At 45.8% G+C, this 27883-nt stretch overlaps 1 protein-coding gene across 6 annotated transcripts in view; it reads right to left on the reverse strand.

The window, feature by feature from the left end:
* The window catches only part of scel (sciellin), an 82529-nt gene that overhangs the window by 21734 nt on the left and 32912 nt on the right, over positions 1-27883 (reverse strand). For 3 of the 6 annotated variants that reach the window (XM_038817974.1, XM_038817975.1, XM_038817976.1), the window contains exons 6-14: positions 22262-22327; positions 20317-20415; positions 15823-15888; positions 10030-10065; positions 8401-8448; positions 7972-8031; positions 5421-5510; positions 2748-2816; positions 1464-1538 (exon numbers count right to left, since the gene is read on the reverse strand). In XM_038817974.1, the coding sequence (XP_038673902.1) occupies positions 1464-1538; positions 2748-2816; positions 5421-5510; positions 7972-8031; positions 8401-8448; positions 10030-10065; positions 15823-15888; positions 20317-20415; positions 22262-22327 (609 nt within the window). The remainder of the gene's footprint in view (positions 1-1463; positions 1539-2747; positions 2817-5420; positions 5511-7971; positions 8032-8400; positions 8449-10029; positions 10066-15822; positions 15889-20316; positions 20416-22261; positions 22328-27883) is intronic. The other 3 variants (XM_038817977.1, XM_038817978.1, XM_038817979.1) reach the window with 3 other exon arrangements.

Raw genomic sequence — 27883 nt, forward strand, 5'->3', positions numbered from 1 at the left:
CTTTTCTGCCCTAACGAGGATAATCCCAGTTTCTCCAACCTCTCCGAACAGCTGAGACCCGTCATCTCTGATATCATTCTCCTCTGCACTCTCTCAAAAGCTTGACATGCTCTCTAAAGTGTTTTTTTTTCCTTAATTCGTTCATGGGATGTGGGTGTCGCTGGCTGGACCTGCATTTACTGCCCATCGCTAATTGTCCTTGAGGGGGATGTTAAGAGTCTACTACCATGCTGTGGATCTGGAGTCACGTGTAGACCAGACCGGGTAAGGTTGGCAGATTTTTCTTCCCTTGAGGACATTAGTGAACCAGATGGGTTTTTAACGACCATTGACAATGGTTTCACGGTCATTATTAAACTTCTTAATTCCAGATATTTATTGAATTCAAATTTCACCTTCGGCAGGTGGTGGGATTTGAACTTGGGTTCTCAGGGCAATACTTTGGGTCTCTGGTTTAGTAGTCCAGTGACAATAACGCTGTGCCACCGCCTCTAAAGTGTGGTGCTCCTGTAATCCAACAGAGGGCTAACCAGTGTTTTCAAGACGTTTCCCATACCTTGCCAGCATTTGTAATCTGTCCCTCCTTTTGTAAATCCAATTGTTATTATGTATGTTCTGCCAAACGCGCTGATAATCCTCCCACCATTTCTCCACTATTCCCACAACGGAAAAAAGAGTGTGTGTGTGTGTGTGTGTGTGTGTGGAGGTATGCTAAAATAAATTCTGGATTCAGGTAAAATCAACTGAACTTCAGAGAGTTCTGTACTGACAAAGCTATGGCTGGACGCAGAATGCTTTATTTTATGGGAGATCAGAATGGATTTTGGTTTTCTTCACTAACTGAAGATCACTTGCCCAAGGCAGCGCTAGGTTTCAAGAAGATTCCTTTAACTGGAAAATTCACTCAACAATTCAGCAGCAGATCAAGGAGTCAGCAAAGCAAGACTCATGTGGGAAGTGAGAGTAGATTAACAGACCCCCATGGCCATGCTGGAAATGGCTGATTTACACAATCGGTTTAGAAATCCTAGGAGCGATGCATGGATGTGTCAACAAATATCTGCTGCTGTGGACGACTCCACATACATTCAACCGATAGAGAGACGTAAACTAAAACTCCGGTGGGGAGTCATCATTCATTAATCAGCTGCTGTTAAGTTTTACTATCAGCAGAATTGGGGGGGCCTTTATGAGCATCCTCCTAACATTAGCAACATCATTAGGGGGGGGGTTAATTGTTAGCCTGGAGCAGGGTCGTGGTAAAGAAAATACAGAAACATTTTCTCTTCACCAGGGTTATTTAATTAAATGCGTCAGCGACATTTGGGGCAAGGTGTCGGAGAAATGGGACGAATTCTGAAAGCTCTCAAGGACGAGTCCCAAAAACATGAAAATGTAAAATGTTGTCAATATACAACATTCAATGACACTTTCCACCCTGTTAGCCAGACGAGCTATCTTACTTTGTATTCGTTTTCTCCGGAGTGAGTGAAAGATCAATTAAACTTTTGCTTCCAAAATTAGATAGAAAATTGGATCTGAAAACAGAAAAAAAATGTTGTTTTCCAGCCACATTCACACAATGTATATTTGGGCGTCAATTTTAAGTGTTCCCAGTGACCTCCCACCCCCAGAGTGTTTTTGTAGGCTGATTTAATGAGTTGTTTAATCCACAAGAATATAAGTATTTTTCACAGCAGGTGGTGGAATTTAAATTCGATTAAAAAACACCTAGAATTAAAAGTGTAATGACCATTTAGGGCAGGAAACCGTCCGTCCTGGTTTGCATAACTAGTCTGTATTCAACCGTTACAAACAAAACTGCACCGTGGGTGTACCTACAGATTAGGACTTGCAATGGTTCAAGTTGGCAGCTCACCACCACAAATGAAGGGCAACTGGGGGACAATAAATGCTGGCCAATCTCGTAAATTATTTATTTTAAACTAGTATCTTATTTGCCTTCTGAAACAGAGCTGATGACCGTCCTAAACAGGAACCCAATGACCTCGGTAGATTGGATGATCTTATGCTGATGTTTAGTTAACTTGCCCATGGTGAACTGTTGGCCAGCTCATACTGTTTGCACATGAAGAGTTGACACTCAGTTGACACTCAGGGGCAGTGCCCATGGAACCATGACAATTTCAACAGGAAATACTTTTAGGAGAGAACGGGAGAGGAAATTGTAGACTGGAGGAAGTAACACTATGTACAGTAGGACATAACATTAAACAAGTATTGGGCCATTAGTTGCTTGAATGTTGCTGTGAAAGAGAAATGCCTTCAAAGCTTTTGATCTTGCACTCATCAGAGCAGATGCAAACAGGAAGAACATCTCCAGGCATTGCATACTTTTTGAATTAAACAAAAGCATGGGCAACAATATATTCCTGGTGCATTCCCTATGTCAACATCTCCATCAATCAGAGTTGACTTGCCAACGTCTCAGCACCCTTTCCCTAATGCAGTATAAACTACCGCTCCTTTTGAAATTTGGCATTCTTGCATTTTTCCTGAGTGCAAGAAGAAAAGCTTTGACAGCATATCTCTTTCATTCAGCAATATTGGGCGACTGACATTAAAAGCAGGATATATGGGTAATATGTTCAGAGATCTACAAAATAACTGATAGAGGAAAGCGCCAAAGTCCGGGCCTGAGCAAACATGTGAAGCTGTCAAGCGTAGCGGTGATAATAACCCACCACGAAAATGTTAGCAACAGTGTAGGGGAATGCAGAACTTACCCCTTGCTTTTCCTCTCAGGGGGAGGTGTCAAATCAATCAGACTTTCAGATTCAGTCTTAGTTGGTGTTCTTTAAACAGGAGAGGAGATTGGGTTATAGCTACAGTCCTGGCACTTAATACAAGTCAATGTCATCTTAGTACAAGTCAATATCAGTCTTAATATAAGTCAATGGCAGTCTCAAAGAAGTCAATGTCAGTCTTAAAGATGTCAATGTCAGTCTTACTCCAGCTGTTGCTCCAGCTGCTCCAGGGGCTGGTTTAGCTCACCAAGCTAAATCGCTGGCTTTTAAAGCAGACCAAGCAGGCCAGCAGCACGGTTCGATTCCCGTACCAGCCTCCCCGGACAGGCGCCGGAATGTGGTGACTAGGGGCTTTTCACAGTAACTTTATTGAAGCCTACTCGTGACAATAAGCGATTTTCATTTCATTTCATTTTCAGCTGTCTCCACGGACTGAATTCTTCCCCACAGAGACAGGAACGGGTTTTCGTGAACGTTTTTGGGACTTCCCAACTCGCCTCATTTGGGAAATGAACAAAGTCAAGGGGTGCGGTCTGACCGGAAGAAGCCTATGTCTGGTTTTAGGCGCAGTTAACGGGGTGTTTCTCAATGGCTCCAGTGCCGGGACCCCAGAAGGAAAGGTTCCTCGCAGATTAGGGCGCTACTTTGTCCGGCTGCCCCGATCTTCCATCCCCCCCTTTTTTAGCACTCCCCCACCCCCCTCCCAATTTTCACCCCCCCCCCCCCTCCACCTTTGAGAGGCCCCTGGGAACACCCCCTCAATCCCGCTCTACCTGGTAAGGTCCCTCCAGCCCAATCCCCGACACCCGGGCACCCTGGCATTGCCTCCCTGGCATTCTGGCAGTACTCCTTCCAGCCTGGAGGTGCCAAGGTGCCAGAGAGCGTGCCAGAATGCCACCCTGCCCTGTCTCTAATGGCCTGGGAGACTCCCTGTCACCCCCCAGGTGCCATTACCACTGATCCACATTTGTGGGAACCGGTACTAAGCGGCGCCTTGGCGAGGTCTTCCAGGCACGGCCGTTAGATCTCAGGCGCCATTACAATCCTGCAAATGCATATTTAACTGGGCCTAATGATTCATTTAAATATGCTGATCTGGACCCCGCCCAGTGAGCACGCGATCCAGAGCACGACATCTCGCGAGACTCCATTAAATCTCGCAAGGTGTTTCAAGCATCGTACATCCCGCGAGAAGCCCTTTGTGCGATTCAACAGTCTTGTCCCGACACCAAGTCAGGTGCGACAAGGCCGGCAAATTACGGCCAAGAGTTGTACAGAGCTGTGCCCTTAAATAGCATGGAAATGGGTTTCCTGTCCAATTAAGGTTGGTGAGGAAGTTCGCGAGGGTATCCGCCTGCAGTCCATGGCAAGTACTAAACAAGAAGGGGGTTCTCCCAACCATTTGTTAAAAACTTTAATTATAAAAATATTGGAAGAAGCAGGCTACTATTGTGGGAAGGTGGGGGAGGGAGGTGTGGGAAGGGGAAGGCCCTTGCCCTTTTATAAGGAGGCCTTTGACTCTATCCCCATCCAGGCATCTAGGGACAGCTGGTATGCTTGCCAGAAGTTCTGGCACTCCAACTTGCCACAGGGTGACTACCTCAAGGCAGGTGATTTACCCCATCACCACCTCCCCCCGCACCATGCCCCTTCCACCACCACTACCCCATGCCCCATCAGGAAATTTCATCCCTGCTCAACAAGGCTCTCAATGAGCCTAATTATGTGCCTAACACCTGAGCGCTGGCAGCCTTCCTGGGCCCTGAACATATATCAACCAAAATGGCCAATGGCCGGAATAGGGACAGGAAAGTAGCAAGCCGCTTTGCCTTGGTATTTTTCAGGCTTTCTCCGCCTCTGTCCCAACATCAGCAAGGCCCAAAATCTCAGCCCCATGAATTCATCCAATAAGCAGCTCAGCCCAGCAAGAGCATTGGCCAGGATAATTCCTCTCAGTGAAGAGAGAGGGGAGATTCCTTTTCCTGATTCACAATTACCTATCTTGCGATCATAACAGTGGCAATTTACAGAGTTTGCATTTGCATGCAGAGCGGACAAGCAGTCGCAGATCAATTAGCTTCACATTCTGAAATAAATGCCAATGGTGATAATGGGTCAGGGACATCTGCAGCTCCACCCAAAACATGACCTTACCAGAGCAGTCTGGAAGGAGGAGTATCTGAAACCGGTACACTTGGTTGGGCTGGGAAATATTTATGCGCGCACATGCACACACACACGTGTGCACGCACACTCATGCATGCACGCACGCACAGTCATTGGGGGGATTATTTAAAATAATAAGTATCCTTATAGAAGTTGCTTTTCCTTTAAGTCAGTATTTTCCTGTTTTCCTAGTCTAATCCCCACAGGATCACCTGATAAAGGAACTGCGCTCCAAAAACTAGTGATTCGAAACAAACCTGTTGGACTTTAACCTGGTGTTGTAAGACTTCTTACTGTGCTCACCCCAGTCCAACGCCGGCATCGCCACATCATAATCCCCACAGGGATTATGCTTGAAGAAAGCACCATGTTGTTCTCTGTTATTAACACATTAGATGCTTTTCCAGTAACCATGCAGTGATTACGTTATCAATCAGTCTATATAGCATAAGACAAACAATATCTAAAAGCTATCTATCTCCTCACTTTGGTTTATTTCGTTCCAGTGTTGAAGTCTTTGGCTCGTAGCGAGTTTCAGGACTTTCATCTTTCTGGCTACCCCATTTCAGAATTGGCCTGTTAATGGAAAATATCATAATGTCACTGTTTTAACCCTATAAGCATAGATTCAAAGACAGAGATCATAATTGTCTGCAGCTACTCTATTTAAAATTTAAAATATAAATTTGATACTAAATGCCATACTATGGGTCATTTATGTTGCTGTGGTGGTGTCTCATTGATGAGATCTTGAGGCTTGTGCGTTGAAACATAAACATCTTTCTTGATAGGCTTTAACTATTTACAGCTCTACAGTTCCAAGTATGATCATGCCCGGAGTTGCTTCCACCATGCAGGTTAACTCGTTACAGAGTGTTCTTACAGACTGCTCTCAAACCGTGTGACTACATACATCACACTGTGGCCTGTGCCACTCTCCAGTCCCACGTTAGCCCTTGCTCTGCTGAGTACCTTTACATTATAATACATAGGTCAGATAGGCTTCAGATGGTTTCACAGGTCGGCGCAACATCGAGGGCCGAAGGGCCCGTACTGCGCTGTAGTGTTCTATGTTCTATGTAAACGGGGTGAGGGTGGTAGGGAAGAGAGGGTTAAGAGAAGCAAAGTTGGCGTGGAGCTGACCCATTTCAGGCCAGCCTATCCTGCAGCCAAAACTCGCTTACAGGCAGGCTGATTAGGGGCAATGTGGGACTTCCACTCCTCTATGGGGCAGAGGTCGCACCATCACGGGGCTTCCAGTCAATCTGATCGGCTGGCAGTTCCATCAGTCACAAGAGTACCAGGGGCAGGTTACCAGGCACTGCCAGGACTCCCAGCAGAAGGAAGAAGGCCCAGTGGATCCTGGAGCCAAATAAATCCAGGGTCTTGGGCAGCGAGGGTATGGGAAGGTTAGGGAGAGGGACGGGGAGGGGTGGCAGTGATGTAACAGGGGGGTAGGAAGAAAAGGGGGATTCAATCTGTGGGGAGCTGCCCACCAATCCGCAAAGGGCGGCCCTGCTGATTTCGGAACCCACCCAGCCAGCCCCTTGTATTATGCGGGTTCAGAGGTAAATGGTAGGTGTGCAGTCGCCCTAATTTACATACCCACCCTCCCCTGTCAAAACCATTCCTCAGGGGGGCACGCAAAATGCAGCCCTTGTTTTTCTTCACGGAGGCACGGGCCGCTGCTTCAGGCCATTGGCACACACATCGCAGTAGCACTTTTAGATGGCGGAATTATCAGAGCTCAGGGTGCATCATTTAGCAGCTCTCTTCACCTGAGATTCATGGCATAGAAGGACTCTAAAGGTATAAAACCAGAGGCTAGGTAACAATGTAGGGGTCTCCAAACTGTGGCCTCTGGTCAACATGCAGTTCCCCCAACCTTGGTCACTTAATCCCAGACAGTCACTCGCTACTTTGTCCTGTTTGTACTTCATAGGCTGAGGGATTTGCAAAGAGTTCTTCTGGGCACGTCTGTGGATCAAGGGGCAGCACGGTAGCACAGTGATTAGCGCAGTTGCTTCACAGCTCCAGGGTCCCAGGTTCGATTCCCGGCTTGGGCCACTGTCTGTGCGGAGTCTGCACGTTCTCCCCGTGTCTGCGTGGGTTTCCTCTGGGTGCTCCGGTTTCCACCCACAGTCCAAAGATGTGCAGGTCAGGTGGATTGGCCATGATATATTGTCCTTAGTTTCCAAAAAGGGTGGGGTGCTCTTTCCGGGGGTCGATGCAGACTCGATGAGCCCGGGGGGGGGGGGGGGGGGGGGGGCTCCTTCTGCACTGTAGATTCTATTCTAATCCTAAATCAAAACACTGAAATTTGTGTCAGATCTTTGAGGGATGTAAAAACCAGTGGAAGGTGGATTACTACTTTTGCAGCAAGGCCTTGATGAAACAGACCTCTGTGCTCCATGAAGCCAAAGCAATTTGTGGTATTTTTAAAGAGTAGGCTTGCAGACCACGAAGGTGTGAACAAACAAGAGCTTTATTGGAAGTGTGTTTACTCTACAGGCTGTTAGGATAGACAGCCCATTTGCCCACACGAGTGGCCAATAATTTTGTCAATGTGTCACATGATCAGGCTCTTAAAGTGACCTTGTTCCAACTAGGAACAAACATGCATACACAACACAACTGGATGTTTCTGCCCTAGGCAAGAGCTTTGCCAGAGGCCAGTAAAAATGTTTGGACCACAATTACAATATTTTTGGAATTTTACACTTCACAAGTTGACAGGTCGCTATCTCAGAATAATAAAGACGGTCACGACTTTAGTTGGTGGAGCGGTGGGTTAAGGCATCACCCATGTTCTCAAGGGATACTTATTGGAGAAACAATGCGAGGACACTTAAAATGGGGGCCCTATGGTGGACAATGTGCGAGTACAATACTGCAAAATAAACCCTTCCTGCAAAAACATCCAAGCACTGCCCTAAAGCTTCATTTGCACAAGGGATTCAAGTTCAAAGTCCAGATAAACAAAAATTTAAGCGTATCTAGTTTCATGAAACAAACTGAAACAGAACTTGATGCTTACTTTGTAGGGGATTTTTCCTGTGTTGTTACTTGACCATCAGGACTGGGCCTGCTCTGTAAGCTGAGAAAGAAGAAAAAAACAAAGCGATCTTTGGAATATGGTATAAAACAAGTTCAAGTTTTCCGGAAGGGATAAAAACAATAAAACAGGGACGTAAGAATACTGGTCCCAAATGTATTTTCCGCCTGGGTAGGTTAGCCCCAGGCACTAAATATTCTGACTCCAAATTACAAATACAGGGGTAATTCCCCAAGTCTTGGTGACTGCTGAAATATCATGCAGAAAATATTGAATAGTGTGCCAGCGTTTGTTAATGCAAAGAGTTGACATGATTTGGGTTTACCTTTAAGGCACGCGCACCAAAAAAAAAACCACCAAGATTACCGCGCCAATCGAGAAGTTAGCCACAATTTCAGCTGAAAACCTTACCCCTTGCTGGTTGGACTCTCTGACTTTGGTTCAGATGTAATTATGGTCCTGCAACAGAATTGAAGTTAGAGAAGACGCATTTGCAAAACAAAAAATATTCAATTTTTCAAAATGTGCTCGGCAAAGCTTAAAATCAGCAAATATTGGCTCGGGAAATGAATCATTTAAGAGCATTTCCTTATCCACAACAATGTAGGCCTAATCTTAACATTAGATTCCCGAATGAAATCAGGAAGCATTTCCTCACACAGGAGTAGTAGAAATCGAAAACGTTCTCCCCCAAATGTTTGAGGATGCGAGGTCAATTGAATCTCCCAATACTGAGATCAATAGATTCTTGTTAGATGATGTTACCAAGGGATATGGGTCAATGATAATGCCAGTAAATGAAGTCAGCTGTGATCTAATTGACTGGCGGACCAGGCTCGAGGGGTTGAATGGCCTACTTCTGTTCTTATGTTCCAATAAAAGTTTATTATGCGTTGGAGAGAATATCGCTTTGCTAATTTTAATATATAAATTAATACCTTGGTGAGAGTACCATTGGCTACATCTGCAAGCCCAATGATGCTAACAAAGCAGGATGCAGGATAAACAATAGGAGGTCATGTGAACAAATTCATAGGGTGGAATTCTCCCGAATAATTGGCCAATTGTCATGTCGGGTGTGAAAATCGGTGCGAATCGTGCCAGCTGTTCAAATGTGAATCCCAGCAGAGTGTTCCCACGCTTGCATTATTTACATTGGAGCCATGGGTGATCCCTGCTGTAAATGTGATGTATGCGATCCAAACATGCCAGCAAGGGTTGGTTCTCAGAGATCAGGCCGCACATTAAAAAGGAAGGCTCGATCTCAGAATAACACGACAGCACAACCCCCCACTTCTCGCTGTCATCAGGCATCCCCTCGATACCTGTTATCGGGCTGCTAAAGCCCCCCTCCCCCTTCAGGCCCCTCCTTCAGGGCCCTCCTCCCCCTTCAGGCCCTGCTCTTGGCAGTGCCCATGTGGCAGAAGCAGGAGATGCCACTGAAATATTAGAGTCCAAGAGTTCCTCAATGAGGACCTTCTCACAGCCGCTGCTGAATGCTCTGGGTAAATGGGATGAACATGCCAAGGGGCTCGGCGACTTTGTGTCCCCAAGTTAGTCAGGGTTGGCTGGACAGTGCCCTGGCCACAGCTTGTGACAAATGGGTACATCCTTTACAGCCCCCCCTAAGCCCATCAGAATTCCAAACCCTCCCATCAAAGTCTTCCTGCACCACGGTTCTCCTCCCTTCGCCAGCCACCCCAGCACACCACCACCCACAGGCTCCATTGATGAACACTTCTCCAGGACTGGCTGCAATCCCAGTGGTGGCCACTGCTCCCAGTGGCGCTGCAGGGAACAAAGATCTGCTGGTCATTTGATGGGCCAAGAGCTTTCAGTGGATGAACTTCCTCCTCAGGTGGGTGTTGTCCGAGGGGGCGGGGGAGGTGTAGGCTAGCACAGGGGAGTATGTATCAAGTCAACTAATGCTGTGACCGCCATTAGTTGTCTGTTGTGTGAGACCCCCCCGCCCTCAACCCTGTAAAATCCTATTCAAATTCTTTTAACTTATGTGTAATTAGATAAGAATTAAACACTCACATCGTTGGCACATCATCTCCTTTGTATGAACTGGTCCTGAAAAAGAAACAGGCTTTCAGGTCACAGTTTGTTAGCAATTCTATTGATTTCAATCATTAAAGCATAATTTAAATAATTCATTTGAAGTGCTGGTTGCAAAAACATAGCTTATGGTTAGAAAGAGTGTGGGTAATGATCAGCCCAAATCACTTGAGATCATTTTATCAAATGCTCAATTCACAATCTTGCAAATCTGATGAAATCAGATTAAACGATTGTGGTAGGCTATATTAGGGGTATTGCGGTACCTAGGTGGGATGTACCTTATACTGTAGTATGAGTGGTAGAACCTGCTTGCTGGTTCCGCCCAGCAGGCAGAGCATAAGGGTCTGTGTTTCACCCACAGCAGTCATTCTGTACCGGAGCTGCTGGGGTAACTATTTGTTCATTAAAGCCTTCAATTGGACTACAATCTCGCTTCAGTAGTGATTGATCATGCATCAAAGATATAAAATTTAAAATGGCAGCGGTTAAGAACATAAGACCATAACCAGCCGTTTGGCCCATTTTAGCTGCTCTGCCCATTCAATGAGAAATATTTTTTATTCATTTATGGGATGTGGGCAGCGCTGGTTAGGCCAGCATTTGTTGCCCTTCAGAAGGTGGTGGTGAATTGCTTTCTTGAACTACTGCAGTCTTTCAGGTGTAGGTACACCTACTGTGCGATTAGGGAGGGATTTCAAAGATTTTCTCCCAGTAACAGTGAAGGAAAGGCAAGGTGTTGAGTGACTCGGAGCGGTCGTGCGGTTCCCAGGTATCTGCTCCTCTTAGAACATAAGAACATAAGAACATAAGAACTAGGAGCAGGAGTAGGCCATCTGGCCCCTCGAGCCTGCTCCGCCATTCAATTAGATCATGGCTGATCTTTTGTGGACTCAGCTCCACTTTCCGGCCCGAACACCATAACCCTTAATTCCTTTATTCTTCAAAAAACTATCTATCTTTACCTTAAAAACATGTAATGAAGGAGCCTCAACTGCTTCACTGGGCAAGGAATTCCATAGATTCACAACCCTTTGGGTGAAGAGGTTCCTCCTTAACTCAGTCCTAAATCTACTTCCCCTTATTTTGAGGCTATGCCCCCTAGTTCTGCTGTCACCCGCCGGTGGAAACAACCTGCCCGCATCTATCCTATCTATTCCCTTCATAATTTTAAATGTTTCTATAAGATCCCCCCTCATCCTTCTAAATTCCAACAAGTACAGTCCCAGTCTACTCAACCTCTCCTCATAATCCAACCCCTTCAGCTCTGGGATTAACCTAGTGAATCTCCTCTGCACACCCTCCAGCGCCAGTACGTCCTTTCTCAAGTAAGGAGACCAAAACTGAACACAATACTCCAGGTGTGGCCGCACTAACACCTTATACAATTGCAACATAACCTCCCTAGTCTTAAACTCCATCCCTCTAGCAATGAAGGACAAAATTCCATTTGCCTTCTTAATCACCTGTTGCACTTGTAAACCAACCTTCTGTGACTCATGCACTAGCACACCCAAGTCTCTCTGAACAGCGGCATGCTTTAATATTTTATCGTTTAAATAATAATCCCGTTTGCTGTTATTCCTACCAAAATGGATAACCTCACATTTGTCAACATTGTATTCCATCTGCCAGACCCGAGCCCATTCACTTAACCTATCCAAATCCCTCTGCAGACTTCCAGTATCCTCTGCACTTTTCGCTTTACCACTCATCTTAGTGTCATCTGCAAACTTGGACACATTGCCCTTGGTCCCCAACTCCAAATCATCAATGTAAATTGTGAACAATTGTGTCCTTCTAAAAGGTAGTGGTCGTGGGTTTGGAAGATGCTGTCTAAGGAACATTGGTAAGTTACTGCAGCGCAACTTGTAGATGGAATACACGGCTGCCATGTTCGTCGGTGGTGGAGGGTTTCAATGTTTGTGGAAGGAGGAGCAATCAAGCGGGCTGCTTTGTCCTGGATGGTGTCAAGCTTCTTGAGCATTGTTGGAGCTGCACTCACCCAGGCTAGTGGAGTGTATTCCATCACAGTCCTGATTTGTGTCATGTAGATGGTGGACATCTGATATAATTGCCCTCAACTCAAATCAGTAAATCGATCGATCGTCCGAGAGCTACACATCAGTTTAATATTAGGATTATCTATTAATTAAATCTTTTATTTATATTGAGAATAATTATGCTTAATCACTTTTCAAATAAAATAATTTTAATCGCATCAGAAAGCTTCGAAAGCCTGGAGGTTAGGGCTGGAAAGCACACAGCTAGTTAGTTGGGTAATGAAGAAATCTTCTAAATCATAAAGAAAGCTGCAGGACAAATAATTTAACCTACTGATGCTATTTGCAGGCAAGCTTGGTTGAAAATGTAAAATTAAATCCGTAAAATTCACTTATCATGAGACAGCAGAAGGCAGCACCCTCTAGTGGAATCTTGGAGTAAAGACCTTTATAATACAGCCCATGTTACTGGCATTGTGACATCAGTGCATTAAGGATTGTAGAATCAGAAAATCATAGAATTCCTGCAGTGCAAAAGGAGGCCATCCAGCCCATCGGGTCTGCACTGACCCTCTGAAAGAGCACCCTACCTAAGCCCACTCCCCGCCCTATCCCCGTAACCCTGGCACCCCGGCTAACCTGTACACCGTTGGACACTAAATGGCAATTTATTATGGACAATCCAGCTAACCTGCACATCTTAATAATAATATATAATAATTTTTATTAGTGTCACAAGTAGGCTTACATTAATACTGCAATGCAGTTACTGTGAAAACCCCCTAGTCACCACACTATGGCACCTGTTCGGCGACATCTTTTGACATTAAGGGGCAATTTATCATGGACAATCCACCTAGCCTGAACATCTTTGGACTGTGGGAGGAAATCAGAGCACCTGGAGGAAACCCACGCAGACACGTGGAAAAAGTGCAAACTCCACACAGTCACCCAAGGTGGGAGCTGAACCTGGGTCCCTGACGCTGTGAGGCAGCAGTGCTAAGCACTGCTGATTTGGAGAGCATTGTAGAGGGTGCAGGTTACAGAGATAGGGAGGGTTGTAGAGACTTGAGGAGTTTGCAGAGATGAGAAGGCACGTAGGGGATTGGAGAAGGTTACAGAGATAAGTAGGGTTATGGAGACTGGAGGAGGTTACAATGATAGGGAGGCCTGCAGGAGGCTGGAGGAGGTCACTGAGCTGGGGAGAGGTGTAGTGGGCTGGAGGAGGTCACTGAGATGGGGAGAGGTGTAGTGGGCTGGAGGAGGTTACAGAGTTGGGGTGGGTTGTAGGGGCTGGAGGAGGTTATGGAGATTTGGAAGGGCTGTGGGAGGGGCAGGGGTCACTGAGAGACCAGGTATGAATGGCAGATTTCCTTCCCTAAAGCACATTGGTCAACCAAATGGGTTTCTACAACAATGGTTTCATGGTCATCATTAGATTTTTAGTTCATGATTTTTATTGAATTCACCATCTGATGGGATTTGAGCCTGGGTCCCAGAACCTGGGTGTCTGGATCACTAATCCAGTGACAATACCACTACACCACGCATCCCAATATCGTCACGCACATGTACTGCTTTTTATCCTTTGGGGGAATAGTGGGGGAAGGATTTCAGAGCTAGTTATCAGCCCATTGAACCGCATTGAATGCTCCTTCCTTGGCCAACAACTCTTGAGGTTGGACGCAAACCCAGCGCTTCTGGTCTAGTGTTAGGGGGGCTAACACTGCGCCACAAGGCCTCCTACAGTCACTTATGTATCTTAAGGGTTGTAGCACAAGCACTGAGCCCAGTATCGACTTCAGTGTGACTTTCAACTAAACCTACTTTAATAAGTGGAAAATGCTTTGACACAGGTTTTGACCAGGCAACAGATGAGCCTTAATAGCAACAGAAGGTAATAATTCCTTATTATTGCTAATTTAATCATTATAATTTTTTTCATGTATTCAATTTTAATCACTTGTTACTTGATAAGGCCCTTTAATTAATCTCCTGCCTTAGTATTACATCATAGGCTTTCAAACTAGTGTCCATGGACTTAGTGACCTGTGAGCTATTATGCAACCATGGGCAAGAATTAATTACATCAGAAGAGAATAATTAATTACTTTTGCTCAATGGATTAGGTCACTAATGATTATTGAAGATTAAAAGTGGGAGAGATGCATAATGGGCGAGTGATCCAATATTTTTTGTTTCACCCTATTGTTCAAAGTCAAAATTACTCTCAGTGTAATAATCCACAGGAGGCAGGAGTTCCGTCACCACACCAATATTTATTGCCAATAATTATATACAAGAGCAGCTCCAAACAGTGCTGCTTGCATTCCAGTCAACTTAAGACTGGATCACAAAGCCTACACAGGTGCTTATTTGGGCCCCCTCAATGAGCTATCATTGAGGGAGCTCATACTCCAATTGGCCAACCAATAATGCTAATTGGAGGTCATTATACTCAGTAAGTTTTTTTTCTTTGTTAATTGACTGGAAGAAGGCAAAAGCTTCTAAAAATAATATTAGAGGTCACAGGTACAGAAAGTGAATTAAAACAACCCGACTTGATGTTCCAGAATCTCTTAACTTTTAGTTCACTTCTTGATATATTTCCATTAAATTCTTTCTGAACTATGTGATTGTTGAACCATTAATTTTTAATGGATTGATAGCCATATTAAAGTAACATGAGACAGTACTTAAGGAGAACATGAAAACAAGCCCAGGAGGACAAAGTCAATAAACTTTTCGAGTGACACAATAGTGATGAGCACAGTTTTGGTCTCCTTATCGAAGGAAGGAATCCTTGCCATGGAGGGAATGCAATGAAGGTTCACCAGCTTAATCCCTGGGAAGCGTGATTATGGTATGAGTAGAGTTTGAGGAAAATGGGTCTGTGTTCTCTAAAATTTAAAAGAACAAGGGATGATTTCATAGAAACGTATTAAATTCATACAGGGCGAGACAGGATGGATGTAGTTGAGATATTTCTGCTGACTGGTGAGTCTAAAACCAGGGGACATCATCTCAGAATAAGGGCCATTTACGAGGGAGATGAGGAGGGATTTCCTTATTCAGAAGGTTGGGAATTGTTGGAATTCCCGATTCCAGAGTGCTGTGGAAGCTCAATGATCAAGACTGAAATCAGTAAATTGAGGTCGATGGTCTTTCATGATCTAATTGAATGGCAGAGCAGGATCGATGGGCCGAATGGTCATCTCCTGTCTCTCTGTTGCTACGTTTCCATGGCACCAGCCACTTAGGAGCGACTCGCAGCTGAACCCCCCCCCCCCCCCCGGGGAGCCAGGACCTTGTTTGATTTACGCTGGCGGGACTGGCCAAAAACGGGCGGCCATCGGCCCATCACGGAGCAGAGAATCGCCGGGGGGGGGGGGCACTACCAACGGCCCCCGACCGGCGCAACGCGATTCCCGCCCCCGCCGTAAAACCAGCGGTGGAAAATCTGGCAGCCGGCGACGGGACGGGATTCACGCCGTCCCACGGTGATTTTCCAGCCCGGCAGGGGGTCGGTGAATCCTGCCCCAGGTTCCTGAAGAAGGAGCTGTGCTCCGAAAGCTAGTGATTCAAAACAAACCTGTTGGACTTTAACCTGGTGTTGTAAGACTTCTTATTGTGTCCATTTATTAACATTAATTCCAAAGATCAAAGTGTTAAATTTGGTGGGATTATAAATATTAGATCGTGTGATACAAAAGTATGACCCATTTTGGGGGGAAATATATCCCACATTGCTGTGGCGTTTCCATCTCACCTGCTCCTTCTGTCCAAACTCGAATACTTGCTCGTCGGGCTGCTGATGTCAGTGCTGCCTGTGTCCCTGTGTTGAACAAGTACAAGAATGCAGAAAAGTTCAGTTAGCATAGCAATAAAGCAATATTCTTTTCGCACTGCGAGCATGGCAGTTTTCAACAAGAGTCAGAACAATTCGCAAAGCACAATTCAAAGACATGAAATTTAGAAGGCATCTTGATTAGAACGCTATCAGCATTGATTAAATGTGATCATTTTGTTCTGCTTTGCTACAATCATGCGTACTGCAAAATTTTATGCTCTACTGAATTGAAAGCAGGCATCTGGGAAGTGATCTTGCCGAGGTATCTAACATAGTAAATGGCAGCAGCTATTAAATCTAAGGACAGATAACGGGAAATCCATTTCAGGCAAAGAGTGATCACTTTGTCAAAAGGATTACCAGTTGGAGCAGAAATCCTAGATTTAGCTAAAACCAATTGGAGGGCTGCAATGAGGGATGTTAACGGTATTCTGTGGCTGAAACACTCTTCAATTACCTCTAGACTTGACTATTCCAATGAACCCCAGGCAGGCCTCCCAGGTTCTGTCCTCCACAAGCTTGAGACCTTAAAACTCTGCTACCTGTATCCTAACTTGCACCTAAGTCCTTTCACCCATCACTCCGGTGCTCCCTGACCGACGTCAGCTCCTGGTCTCTTCCAAATAAATGTTACAGTTCTTCTCCTTGTTTAGAAATCCCTGCATGATCTTACCCCTCTCTTGCTCTGTAATCTCCTCCAACCCTGCAACCCTCCAATCTCTCCCATTGGCAGGCATGTCCTTAGCTGCCTAGATCCTAAACTCTCTTTGAACCTCTTCGCCTTTAAACCTCGCTTTCCTCATTTAAGGCACTGCTTGCACCCTGACTCCTTGACCAATCTTTTGGTCACCCGCCCTGATATCTCTTCATCTGGCTCAGGGTCAGATGTTGTTCGATAATGCTGGTGGGAAGCATTTTCAATTTTTGTTTCTGTTCAAGGCACTATATAGATGCGAGTTGTTGCAGGTTTCTCAACTGTCTGATTTGGAGCTAATTAAATATGGGCTGGAATTCTCCGGGTGTTGGGATTCTCTTTTCCCGCTGGGTTTCCCGATACGGGAACAGAGAATCCCGCTGCCAATGATCGGCACGCCGCCGAGGAACATGAGACTGGGGGACATGAGGGACGGGATTCTCCGACCCTCCGCGGTGAAATCGCGTCTGGCGCGGTGGCGGACAATTGCCTAAAATAGGCCCCCACGCCGGCAAGCAATTCTCCACGCACGACGGGCCGAGTGCCTGCCGAGACCCGCCAGCACGGTTCTAATGTGGTTCCACCCAGCGGGAACTTTGAGTCGTGGCTGGTGTGGGCTTATGGTGGAAGGGGGGGGGGGGGGGGCGTGGGGATTGGACTGGGGGGGCGGGGGGGGCCTCGACGACGACCAGGCCCGCGATCGGGGGGGCCACCGATCGACCATCGCCACCCGGGAGCGACCTATCTTCCTCAGTGCGGGTCGGCTGTGTGGCCCGCGCCAAGATGTGCCGGCGTGCGCGCACGCGGACCCACTTGCTGCCGCCGTCCACTTGCGCAGCCGCGCGGTTTGTCCAACAGGGCTCTGCTGGCATCCAGAGCTGTGGGACGCACGCCGGAGGCCTGCTAGCCCCCTGGAGAACGGGGAATCACCCCGAGGAGGAAAAGGTCCGGAGTGATCCTCGCCCGTTTTGCGGCCGTCGTGGGGACTTAGTCCCCCAAAGGGAGAATCCTGCCCGAGAATCTAAAAACATTCACAGTGCATATCCAGAGCCAACAAGGTGACATTTCGGAGGACGGTTTTATTGTTAGCCTGAATTGTCTTTCTCAACAAACATTTTGGCTTGCACGCAATAGGGTAACAAGCTTGACTACATTATTGAGGTTAAGAGGAACATTCTTTATTATTAGATCCAAGCCACGCTATTAGTTTGTGTTTAAGGTTATTGCGATTAATGCAATAATTCTAAAACATTCCCACATTGAATGTCGACAGAACTTTATTACCGGGCTCTTGACTGAAAGGAAAATCAGTTGATGCAGGGACAGGCACCAATCCTATTGACTGTCAGGAATTTCAATTCATGAAACTATATTTGTCCATCACTTAGAATCATTTTATGAAATAAAATTTGAATTATTGAGAAAACCACAGGTATTTCCATGACATTGTGAACATTTTCTGATTGCTGACAGGTTCTCTGACTTATGATGTTCGCATGGTATCATTGTTTAAACTCCCTTGACATGTGGCATAGTTTGACAACGTTTGTTTCTGCACAATATCACTAATATTCTCAATAATGCTCTGATATGGAGAGTGTTCGGCAACACCATCAGCATTAACATCTGTTGAAGTGCACATGTCAGTAATTCGCTCTGTATTCTCAAAATATGTCAAAATATACTGACACTACAACGTATGATCTTCATATGGTTCAAATTATTGTGGTTCTAAAGCCACAGGTGCCAAATCAATTTAAGGAATTGAAAGAGAGATATTTGGTTGAGAAGTAATGGTCCTAGTCGATGTGGAAAAGAGGCTGGGAAATGGGATTGATCGATAAAGCTCCAGTAACAAACCAACAGAAAGTAGCAGACAATCCTGAAAGGCCGAATGGCATAATCTCGGGAATATTGCTCCTGTGCATTTCAACAAGCACATTATTAGTCAATGTCATGAAAATTCCTGTCAGAAGGAAAGCAATTTGATAGCAGGCTCGTCACTGACAAATTTGCTCAAATCAACAAGTAAATGATACTTGAAAGCATTATCAATGACATCATAAATAAATATTGACCAGAAAAAGTGCACATTCTGATTAAAAATCAATGATCCAATTACTCTGATCCATACAACTGGTGTTTGTGTGGCAAACTCTTTGACCTCGCTGCGCTCCAATGTGATAAGAGTTTTATCATGATTTGCGGATGACAATTGCAGTCAAAAATTCATTTGGATGGGGGAGGAGGGGTTCTGGGGGTGGTGGGGGTGGGCGTTCTCTGGGGAAGCTGACGGAGGCACCCAAAGAAGAGAGCAAGACACTGCAGGAAATATGAACGAAGCACTCATGGATTCCATATTGAGATTGGTTTCAAAATCCCAGCAAAAGTGATACGGCAGAGAGAAAGACTGATAGGTGTTTCTAGGGGCGAGCTGCAGATCTTAAGTGTCATGGGGACGGAGCTGGCAGTGGGACCTCCACATCTCCAGATAGGTGCCAGAAAAGTGCCATGGGCATTATCGAATCCCTGCACTGCAGGAGGAGGCCATTCGGTCCATCGAGTGTGCACCAGCCTTCCAAAAGAGCACCCTACCTAGGCCCATTCCCCCACCCTCAACCTGCAATCCCGTAACCTAACCTACACCTCTTTGGACACCAAGGGGCAATTTAGCATGGCCCAATCCATCTAATCTGCACAAATTTGGGCAATGGGAGGACCCGGAGGAAACCCACTCAGACACGAGGAGAACGTACAAACTCCACACAGACAGTCACCCAAGGCCAGATTCGAACCTGGGTCCCTGGCGCTGTGGGTGGAGGCAGGGCGGGGGGGGGGGGGGGGGGGGGGGGGGGGGGGGGGGGGGGGGTTTGAACCCGTCAACAGCTACATTCAGGCCAACTGAGACACCTGAGGAGCTCATTGGAAACTCGCCTTTGATTTGTTACAAATGTTCACGGGGCGGGAGATTTTTGGGGCAAAGCGAATGCAGACAAACTAAAGGGAGAAGAGAACAGGAGAACATTGCGGAAGATCAACTTATAATTTGCAGTGAAGTGGCTTAGTGGAGCAAAAGGAACCCCCCCTCCCTCCCCTTCAGGAAAAGGCTAATAAAACTTGAAGAAATTCTCAGTTTCCCACCCACTCTCCTCCTCCCCTCATGAAAATTGCTTGGGTCCGGGATTGAAGTCGTCGGTACAACATTTGTGGGCGGGGGGGTGGGGGTGGGGAGGGGGGGGGGGATTTCCCCAACCCCAGCCCCCAGTGTGAGTCCAATGCAGTCACCGCTCATGCAATACCCATGAAGCAACCAGCTGCCCTTAACGGGTAGAGGATCTGCCCTGTGTCCAAACTGAATCGGCTCCGGAGCTGCAAAATAATGCCTCAAATATGCCAGAGTTCAGTGCTGGATTTCAGCAGGAGTTTATTTGAAAAGAAAACACCTTAAAAAAAATATACCTTTCACAAAGCACCAGTTGTATAAATGATCTTTGCTCGAGAATGACGTGCTGTTTATTATCCTATGATGTGGGCGGACAGCATGAGCAAACAAAAGATGCTGCAATGTCAGGCCCAGCCTACTCATAAAATGAACAGCATGTTTCCATCATTCTCACCACGTCGCCTCCATTTCAGAAGTGATTCGGACGACTGGGACAATTTCTAGCATTCGCTGCAGCTCGGATGGAGCTGGCCAGCAGCGCAATTGGCGTGTCTACCTGTTCAGGATTTCTTCAGATCTGTATCGGCTGAGCACAACTTTCTCATGATGTCCATGAGCTGGCTCTGAGCTGCTAACGCAAAGAACAGTTCTATATCTGAAACATATAAAGCTAAACACATTTACTCAAAAGGCCCTGGCCTCACATTGCACAGATCGTCGGGATTAGAATGATGCAAGTCTTCTTCTTGTTTCACCAAAGTAACAAAATATCTGCTTTTCTTGCATAATGTAAAACCATACTAATGCTAACTGAAAACCAGGCATTAGCAAAACTTCCCTTGTGCACAATTGCGCCAATGCCTTCGCTGGTTCGGATGTATTGAAGGCAGCCCTGCGGAAATAAGCAGCGCAACATGTTGTACCAGTGACCCAAGCCTTCCTGAAGGCAGCTTGTCAGGGTATGAGCGTTGGCGCATTGCCATCTTGACATTTAAGATGTCGGCATAACAACAACTGGCATTAATGTGGCAGTGCTAATATAGAAGGACAGCCATTGGCCCACCACAGAAGAGTAATCAGGCAAAACTCGAACCCCAAGCCAAAAATGGTATCAGAGGGAGTTACGTCTAAAAACTGGCTGGAGGGGTTGGGTTTTCAGGAGTTATTAAAGGAGGAGGGGGAGGTGGGCCGACAGAGAGGTATCGAGACGGCATAATTTCATACATCTGCTCACAGAGTCAAGGAGTCATACAGCACAGAAAAGGTCCTTCGGCCCATAGTACCTGCGCCGGTCATAAGCAACCACCTAACTATTCTAATCCCATTTTTCTGCAAGTCCTCCATAGCCTTCAATGCCTTGCACATCTAAATATTTCTTAAATGTAATGAGGGTTTCTGTCTCCATCAGCCTTTCAGGCAGTGAGTTACAAACTCCCACCACCCTCTGGGTAAAAATGTTTTACCTCACATCATCTCTGAACCTCTTGCCCCTTACCTTAAATACCCCATGTGGAGGATGACCATTCTGGCTCAAGTGAAGGTTGCCAAAATTACAATAATTATTTATATCTGGCTGAAGGAGTCCATCGCACAGCAATGATGAAGGTTTCAGCCAGAATGACAAAGGCACTGCTTATTTATTCACAGTTGCTTTGCTGTTGCTGTATCTACTCTACGGTAACAGAGCACATTCATCAGCAAAATAACCTGTACCCTTATTGAACTGCTATATCAACCAGGCGTTATTTTCCATCGATACTCATTTCTGACATGAGGGGAAGAATTTCAAGTGGCAAAGATTGAACAGTTAAGATTTTTGTAATGGGAACCCATGTTCATGATGTCCTCACAGTGCTCCTCCAAGGCCTCATGCTAAATCTGCAATCGCAAAAGTTAATTTTTTGTATTTTAAGCAATAATTTATGTTGTCAAACCACAACAAAAATCCAAGAATGATGGCGGATAAAGAATAAACCATGAATGCCTCCTGTGATGATATGCAGAAGCAGTCATGTATGCAGTGATAGACAAGACCTCCAACCAGCAGGTGGTGGTAGAGAACAACCACGTGACACTGTCACCTCGAGGAGTTGGTAGTGGATAGTCACATTTTGTAGTAGCTCGTAGTTAATTTAGTATAGTTAGTAGTCTTTTCTTATAGTTATCTTACCCACGCAGTTGTTCAACAATAAAAGCTTTAACTAGTCTGGAACTAGACATTCTTTAGTGCATTTATTCCAACCGGCCAAGCATCAGAGCGTAACACTGGTGTGTTATAATAAATGGATATCATTTATTATGTGGTTGACTGCCGATCTCCCAAGACCTGCGGTCCTGACTTTCCCGTCTACTTACTCCACATGCGCCACTGACCACTTGAAACCATTCACACCTGATTTATTGAGTCGGTCCAGTACTGTCGGCTATAACCATGTGGGCTTCAGAATGTAACCTCCATTTTGCCAAGCCCATTATTATTACAGTTGCTGCTATGATCTCACCTCTTAGGTCTATCCAAAGTTGAAGCCCGTTGTGTCTTGCTAAGCTCACTGGTGCTGCCCGTATCCCTATGCAAAAATAAAACTATCAGTGTTAAAATGAGATTTTGCTGTTGGTACATTTTCACATTAATTCATCAGATTTTAAAACTGGAGGAATGAAACTAAAAAGTGCGAAACAATATCAGACATGTTATAATTTCAGGTGTAACCTTTCATCAATATTTCTCTTTCACCTATTGAGTGTCCGACTATACATTTCAAGCATTCTACAATTTAATTTCAGATGTTAAACGTTCATTCAATTAATTTAAAGGTCATAATTTAAAGCTCCCAGAACAGGCGCCGGAATGTGGCGATGAGGGGCTTCTCACAGCAAACTTCATTTGAAGCCTACTCGTGACAATAAGTGATTTTCATTTCATTTCATTTTTCATTTCATTTCATGAATTATTTCTGTCACTTTGAACAGAAAGGAATTGACGGAACCAGGATTAATCGACGAGCAAGTGTCATTTGAAGGCTCGGTTTCAAAACTGGTCATTGCTATTAAATGTTTCGAAAGAATTAAATTTGATCCATAAGTAATCATCCGATGAAATTAAGCTGATTCAGGGTGATTGGGAAAGCCAGAATCACTTCAGGAATTCACGTGTCTCAATGCCAGTCGACAGTACTGGTATCACCAGCATCTCTACCTGTCCAGGAACTCTTCAGATCTGAATCGGCTGAGAACAACTTTGCTACGGCCACCATTAATTACCCAAGTGCTGCTGACAAAGAGAACAGTTCGGCCTTAAAATGTATTTTTTTTTTTAAAAACACCCCTGGTCACATTTGATTGGATAAATCTGGGTTTTCACAACACGTCAATAACGCAACACTTGAAAGTTTATTTTTTGCAATGGCCCTTTGCATTAGAAGTATCACTAAACTCTAAATAAAAAGTCATATCGTCACGTTTACAATAGTCTCTTCACCGGGCTGGAATTTATTGCGGCAAAATGTCAAATCGCGTGATGACATCAGGTTGGCAATTCAACATCATTGTTCTAGTCTCAGATATTACAGAAGGCAAGCAGTCAGCAGGATAGGAAGCCCACATGCCCTGGTGAAATAAAACAGTTAACAAGCTATCGAGCTTGTCAAAGAGCCAGCTGTTTACAATTTTTCATTGCCCACTCCGATTTGCAGGAGTCGGATGGGAAAAAATTTCAGCGTGCTTTACGGCAGGTATGAGGAAGGGGCACACGAGGGTAGAAGGATAGGTCTTCCATTGGGACCGTGAAGGGCAGCATGGTAGCACAGAGGTCAGCACAGTTGCTTCACAGTTCTGGTTTCGTTTCCCGGCTGTTTGTGCGGAGTCTGCACGTTCTCCCCGTATCTGCGTGGGTTTCCTCCGGGTGCTCCGGGTTTCTTCCTGGAGTCCAAAGATGTGCGGGTTCAGTGGATTGGCCTTGCTAAATTGCCCTTCGTGTCCAAAAAGGTTAAGTGGGGTTATGGGGATAGGGTGGAGATGTGGGCTTGAGTGGGGGTGCTCTTTCCAAGGGCCGGTGCAGACCCGATGCGCCGAATAGCTTGCACTGTAAATTCTATGATTCTATGACTGCATGAACAGCAGGTTCTGCAGCTGAAGGTATCAGCATGTGTATGTTTTTGGACTGTATTGATGAATCTTTCTGAGCCTGCCGTAAGTGGGAAAAAAGAGATTGAGAGAACGAGGGGGGTTGAAATTTGACATTGCGACAGATTTCCTGTTCACGGCAATACCCCTGACTCCCAATTGGGCAGGTGGAGTCCGGCAAATCCACACCGCTAGCTGCCCGGCCTCCTGCCAGGCAGCTGCTAATTGACCATCTGGCGCTTGCTACGCTGAGCTGACATGGCGGGTGCTGAAGCCCACGGCCCACTCACGTGCCATTCAGCCTCCCTTATCCCACTGAAAACTGTAAACTCCAGCCACCAAATGCCCTTTCGGAAAGGAAATCTGACGCCCTCACCTGGTCTGGTCCGCATGTGACTCCAGATCCACAGCAATGTGGTTGACTCTCAAATGCCCTCTGAAATGGAGGACAGTCAGGAACTGGTGACAAATGCTGGCCCAGCCAACGGTGCTCATGTCCGGTAAAAATGAATATTAAAAAGATTAATTGGAAGGAAACCGCTCTGATGGTGCATGTACGGATGAGGGTGGAAATAAGCCAAATAAAACAGAAACAGGAAGATCCCAGTTTTCATCTCCCTGTGTGCTGACGTCAAGCGGGGTGGTTGCATGTACAATCCAATTAGCTATTGTACCTGAGTTGTGGGGAATTGGAGGAGTTAAAGTCTCATAATGATCATTACTAAACTTGCAGGTTAACCCCAGTGATCCCATTCACAGAATGTCAATGGAGTTCAACATTTTCCATTTCAATTATCTTCGCATTAGAAAGAGGAAATCTTTTTTAAAAACAGCATAATCGTCATCAATTTAATGGGTGCTGAACACTGGAAAATCTTCATATATTCTCCAGCCATTGAATATTCTCCAATAATTTCCTGTTTAATGTTTTTTCCTTGAACCTGTCTCGAATCATCACCACTTTGGACTGTATAACGTACAATTCAGCATGATAATTTATTTAAGTCCCTATGTTCACCTAACTCAGCCTTCATAGAAAATCATTGGATGCCATTCACTGAAGCTGCGGAACTGCATAACTGTGTTCATATCTTTGGATCATTTTTCACACATGTCTTATGATAGGTTTTTGGTATTAAAGAAGAATTCACTCCTGTTTTCACCATCTTTCAAAGAAACTCTGATCTGCATCAGAACCCCTTATGTAATGAAAAATCTCCCATGCTTTGGTTTAACTAATCTTCCAGATTGAGGAGAAATATCACCATGGTTCATCATAAAAGTTTTGATACCTCGCATAAAATCTATTTTTTATTGGTGGCGTGGCACTGCTGCCTCACAGTACCAGGGACCCGGGTTCAATTCTGGCCTTGGGTGACTGTTTGTTTGGAGTTTGCACATTCTCCCCATGTCTGCGTGGGTTTCCTTGGGTGCTCCGGTTTCCTCCCACAGTCCAAAACTGAGCAGATTAAGAGGATTGGCCATGCCGAATTGCCCCTTAGTGTTCAAAGATGTGTCGATTAGGTGGAGTCAGGGAGGTAGGGTGGGGGAGTGGGCCCGAAAGGGTGCCCTTTCAGAGGCTCAGTGTAAACTTGATGGGCCAAACGGCCTCCTTCTGCAATGTAGGAATTCTAAGGTTCTATGTGACTCAGCAGCATTTTACAAATATGAATCTGTGGGGAGATGTTCAAAGAACAGTGTGAAATCTTCCTCAACAATCATTGTAACACTTTTTACAGCTTGACCTGGCAACTTTGAAGCTTATAGGGGAAGAAAATGGCATCAGGGTAATGTTACTATTCAGAGACCCAAGCTAATAAATCGGGAGACATGGGTTCAGACCCACCATGAGAGCTGGTGGAATTTAAATACAAAAATTACATCCCGCACGTCCTTCATGAAAGACACTGGGCGGGATTCTCCATTCCCTGGCGCCGGTTTCGTTATCAGTGATCGGACAGAGAGTGTCTTTTTACGATAGAATCGGGGGCGGGCTTGTTTTCGCACGCTCCGCCCCTTCCAAAACAGCTTTATGGAGGAGCGTGCCGCAAGCCATTGGGACGGCCTCAGGACGTCACCTTAAAGCATTCCACCGATGCTCCGCCCCGATGGGGTTGAATCATGGCCTCAGCAGTTGGGAACCCGGCGGGGCGGCCGCGGACTATGTCCAGCACCGCTACAGTCAGGTGGGAGCCGTGCTGCTGGCATGGGGCCTTCGGTTAGGGCTGGGGGGGACGGGTGGGGGAGGGGGGGGGGGGCCCAGAGGATGGCGAGGGGGTGTACTATCTGGCAGGTCGGGTCCGCGCATTGCCGACACCATGTTGTTCGGCGCGACCGCTGCAGGTCATCACCTTGCGTATGTGCGGCCATGGACCCCGGCATTTCTCTGGCCGTTTTTATCACGGAGGCTGGGCGTTTTACGTGGCGCGGCTGCTCGCCAAACACCGGTGGGAGGATCGGTGCTGGGGTGCCGCCGACTTTTACGGCGTAAAACACCACAAATCCTATGGCCATAGCGTGAAAATGGAGAATCCAGCCCACTGAACTCATTATGGAGGCAAAATGAATAGCTGTGAATCTTCCATCGTTAGTCTGATAATGTGCTTTAAAATTCTATGTTACTTTTTGTTTTGCTTGATAATATGTGGGACGTTAGTTGCAGCGTGTTCCTCTTAACGTGTAATTAAAAAGTTTTGCCATCAAACCATCATCAATTGTTTTAAAAGCCCATGTGGTTCACCAGTGGTCTTCAGGACAGGAAATCTGCCATCCTTGCCTGGTCTGGCCTCCCTGTGACTCCAGACCCACAGCAAAGTGGTTGACTCTCTACTCGCTTGTGAAATGGCCACTCAGTTCAAGGTTAATTAGGGAGAGGTGACAAATGTCGCCCTTGTCAGCGCGCCCACATCCCATGAAATAATTTTTAAAAACATGACATCATCCAGCTGACTAGGCCTGCGTCTGAGTTTTAGAAAATGCCTCTATTTCATAACAATTCCCTTTTAAGTTACTCTCAGGAGGTTAGAAAAACCTGCTGTTCAACAGGTCCAGCTATGATTTTTCCTTATTTTGTCTAACCTGTCATTCCAGATTTTGCGTTGATATAATTGTACTCCATCGAAACCACACTCTGCTCACCACTCCCAGTAAATATCCAAACTATTTTCATGTGAAACCATCATAGCATTCCTCTAATGCCCTGCTTGCTTGCCTTCTTCATATATTCAAATAAATTCTAATTTGAAACGTCCTCAAACATTCCACAAAAACTTTCCCAAAATGCTGGAGACACTAAGGTGATGGACCACCTGTGGGGAGGACAGACAAGTTGCCAGTTGAAATGTATACCTTCCTCAATGCAGCAAATAAGATATTCCTTTTTACGTGCTCTAATCAGTTTGTTTCACAGAACTCGGTGAAGCAACAGTTTTGTGGAAGGATTCCGATCTTCAAACGTCAGCTTGTCCGTTCTCTCCACAGATGCTGCCTGGCTTTCCCCCCCCGAAAACCTACTTGCATTAATAATTCAATTCAGCCAATTCTGAGTCCCAGATCTCTCTCTCTGCGGAGCTGAATTTCAAACTGCTATATGATAAAATAATATTATTGACAAAGAGATTACATAGATAATACAGTGCTGAAGGAGGCCATTCAGCCCATCGAGTCTGCACCGACCCACTTAAGCCCTCACTTCCACCCTATCCCGGTAACCCAATAAACCCTCCTAACCTTTTTGGACACTAAGGCAATTTAGCATGGCCAATTCACCTAACCTGCACGTCTTTGGACTGTGGGAGGAAACCGGAGCACCCAGAGGAAACCCACGCAGACACGGGGAGAATGTGCAGACTCTGCAAAAACAGTGACACACCAGGGAATCGAATCTGGGACCCTGGCGCTGTGAAGCCTCAGTGCTATCCACTTGTGCTACCGTGCTGGTAGATTGCATCTACCAAGCTGTTTGTGCAGTGTTGCTTATCGACCTGGACCTGTGATTACTG

The sequence above is a fragment of the Scyliorhinus canicula genome, chromosome 14 (assembly GCF_902713615.1).
Source record: "Scyliorhinus canicula chromosome 14, sScyCan1.1, whole genome shotgun sequence".
NCBI classification, from domain to species: Eukaryota; Metazoa; Chordata; class Chondrichthyes; order Carcharhiniformes; family Scyliorhinidae; genus Scyliorhinus; species Scyliorhinus canicula.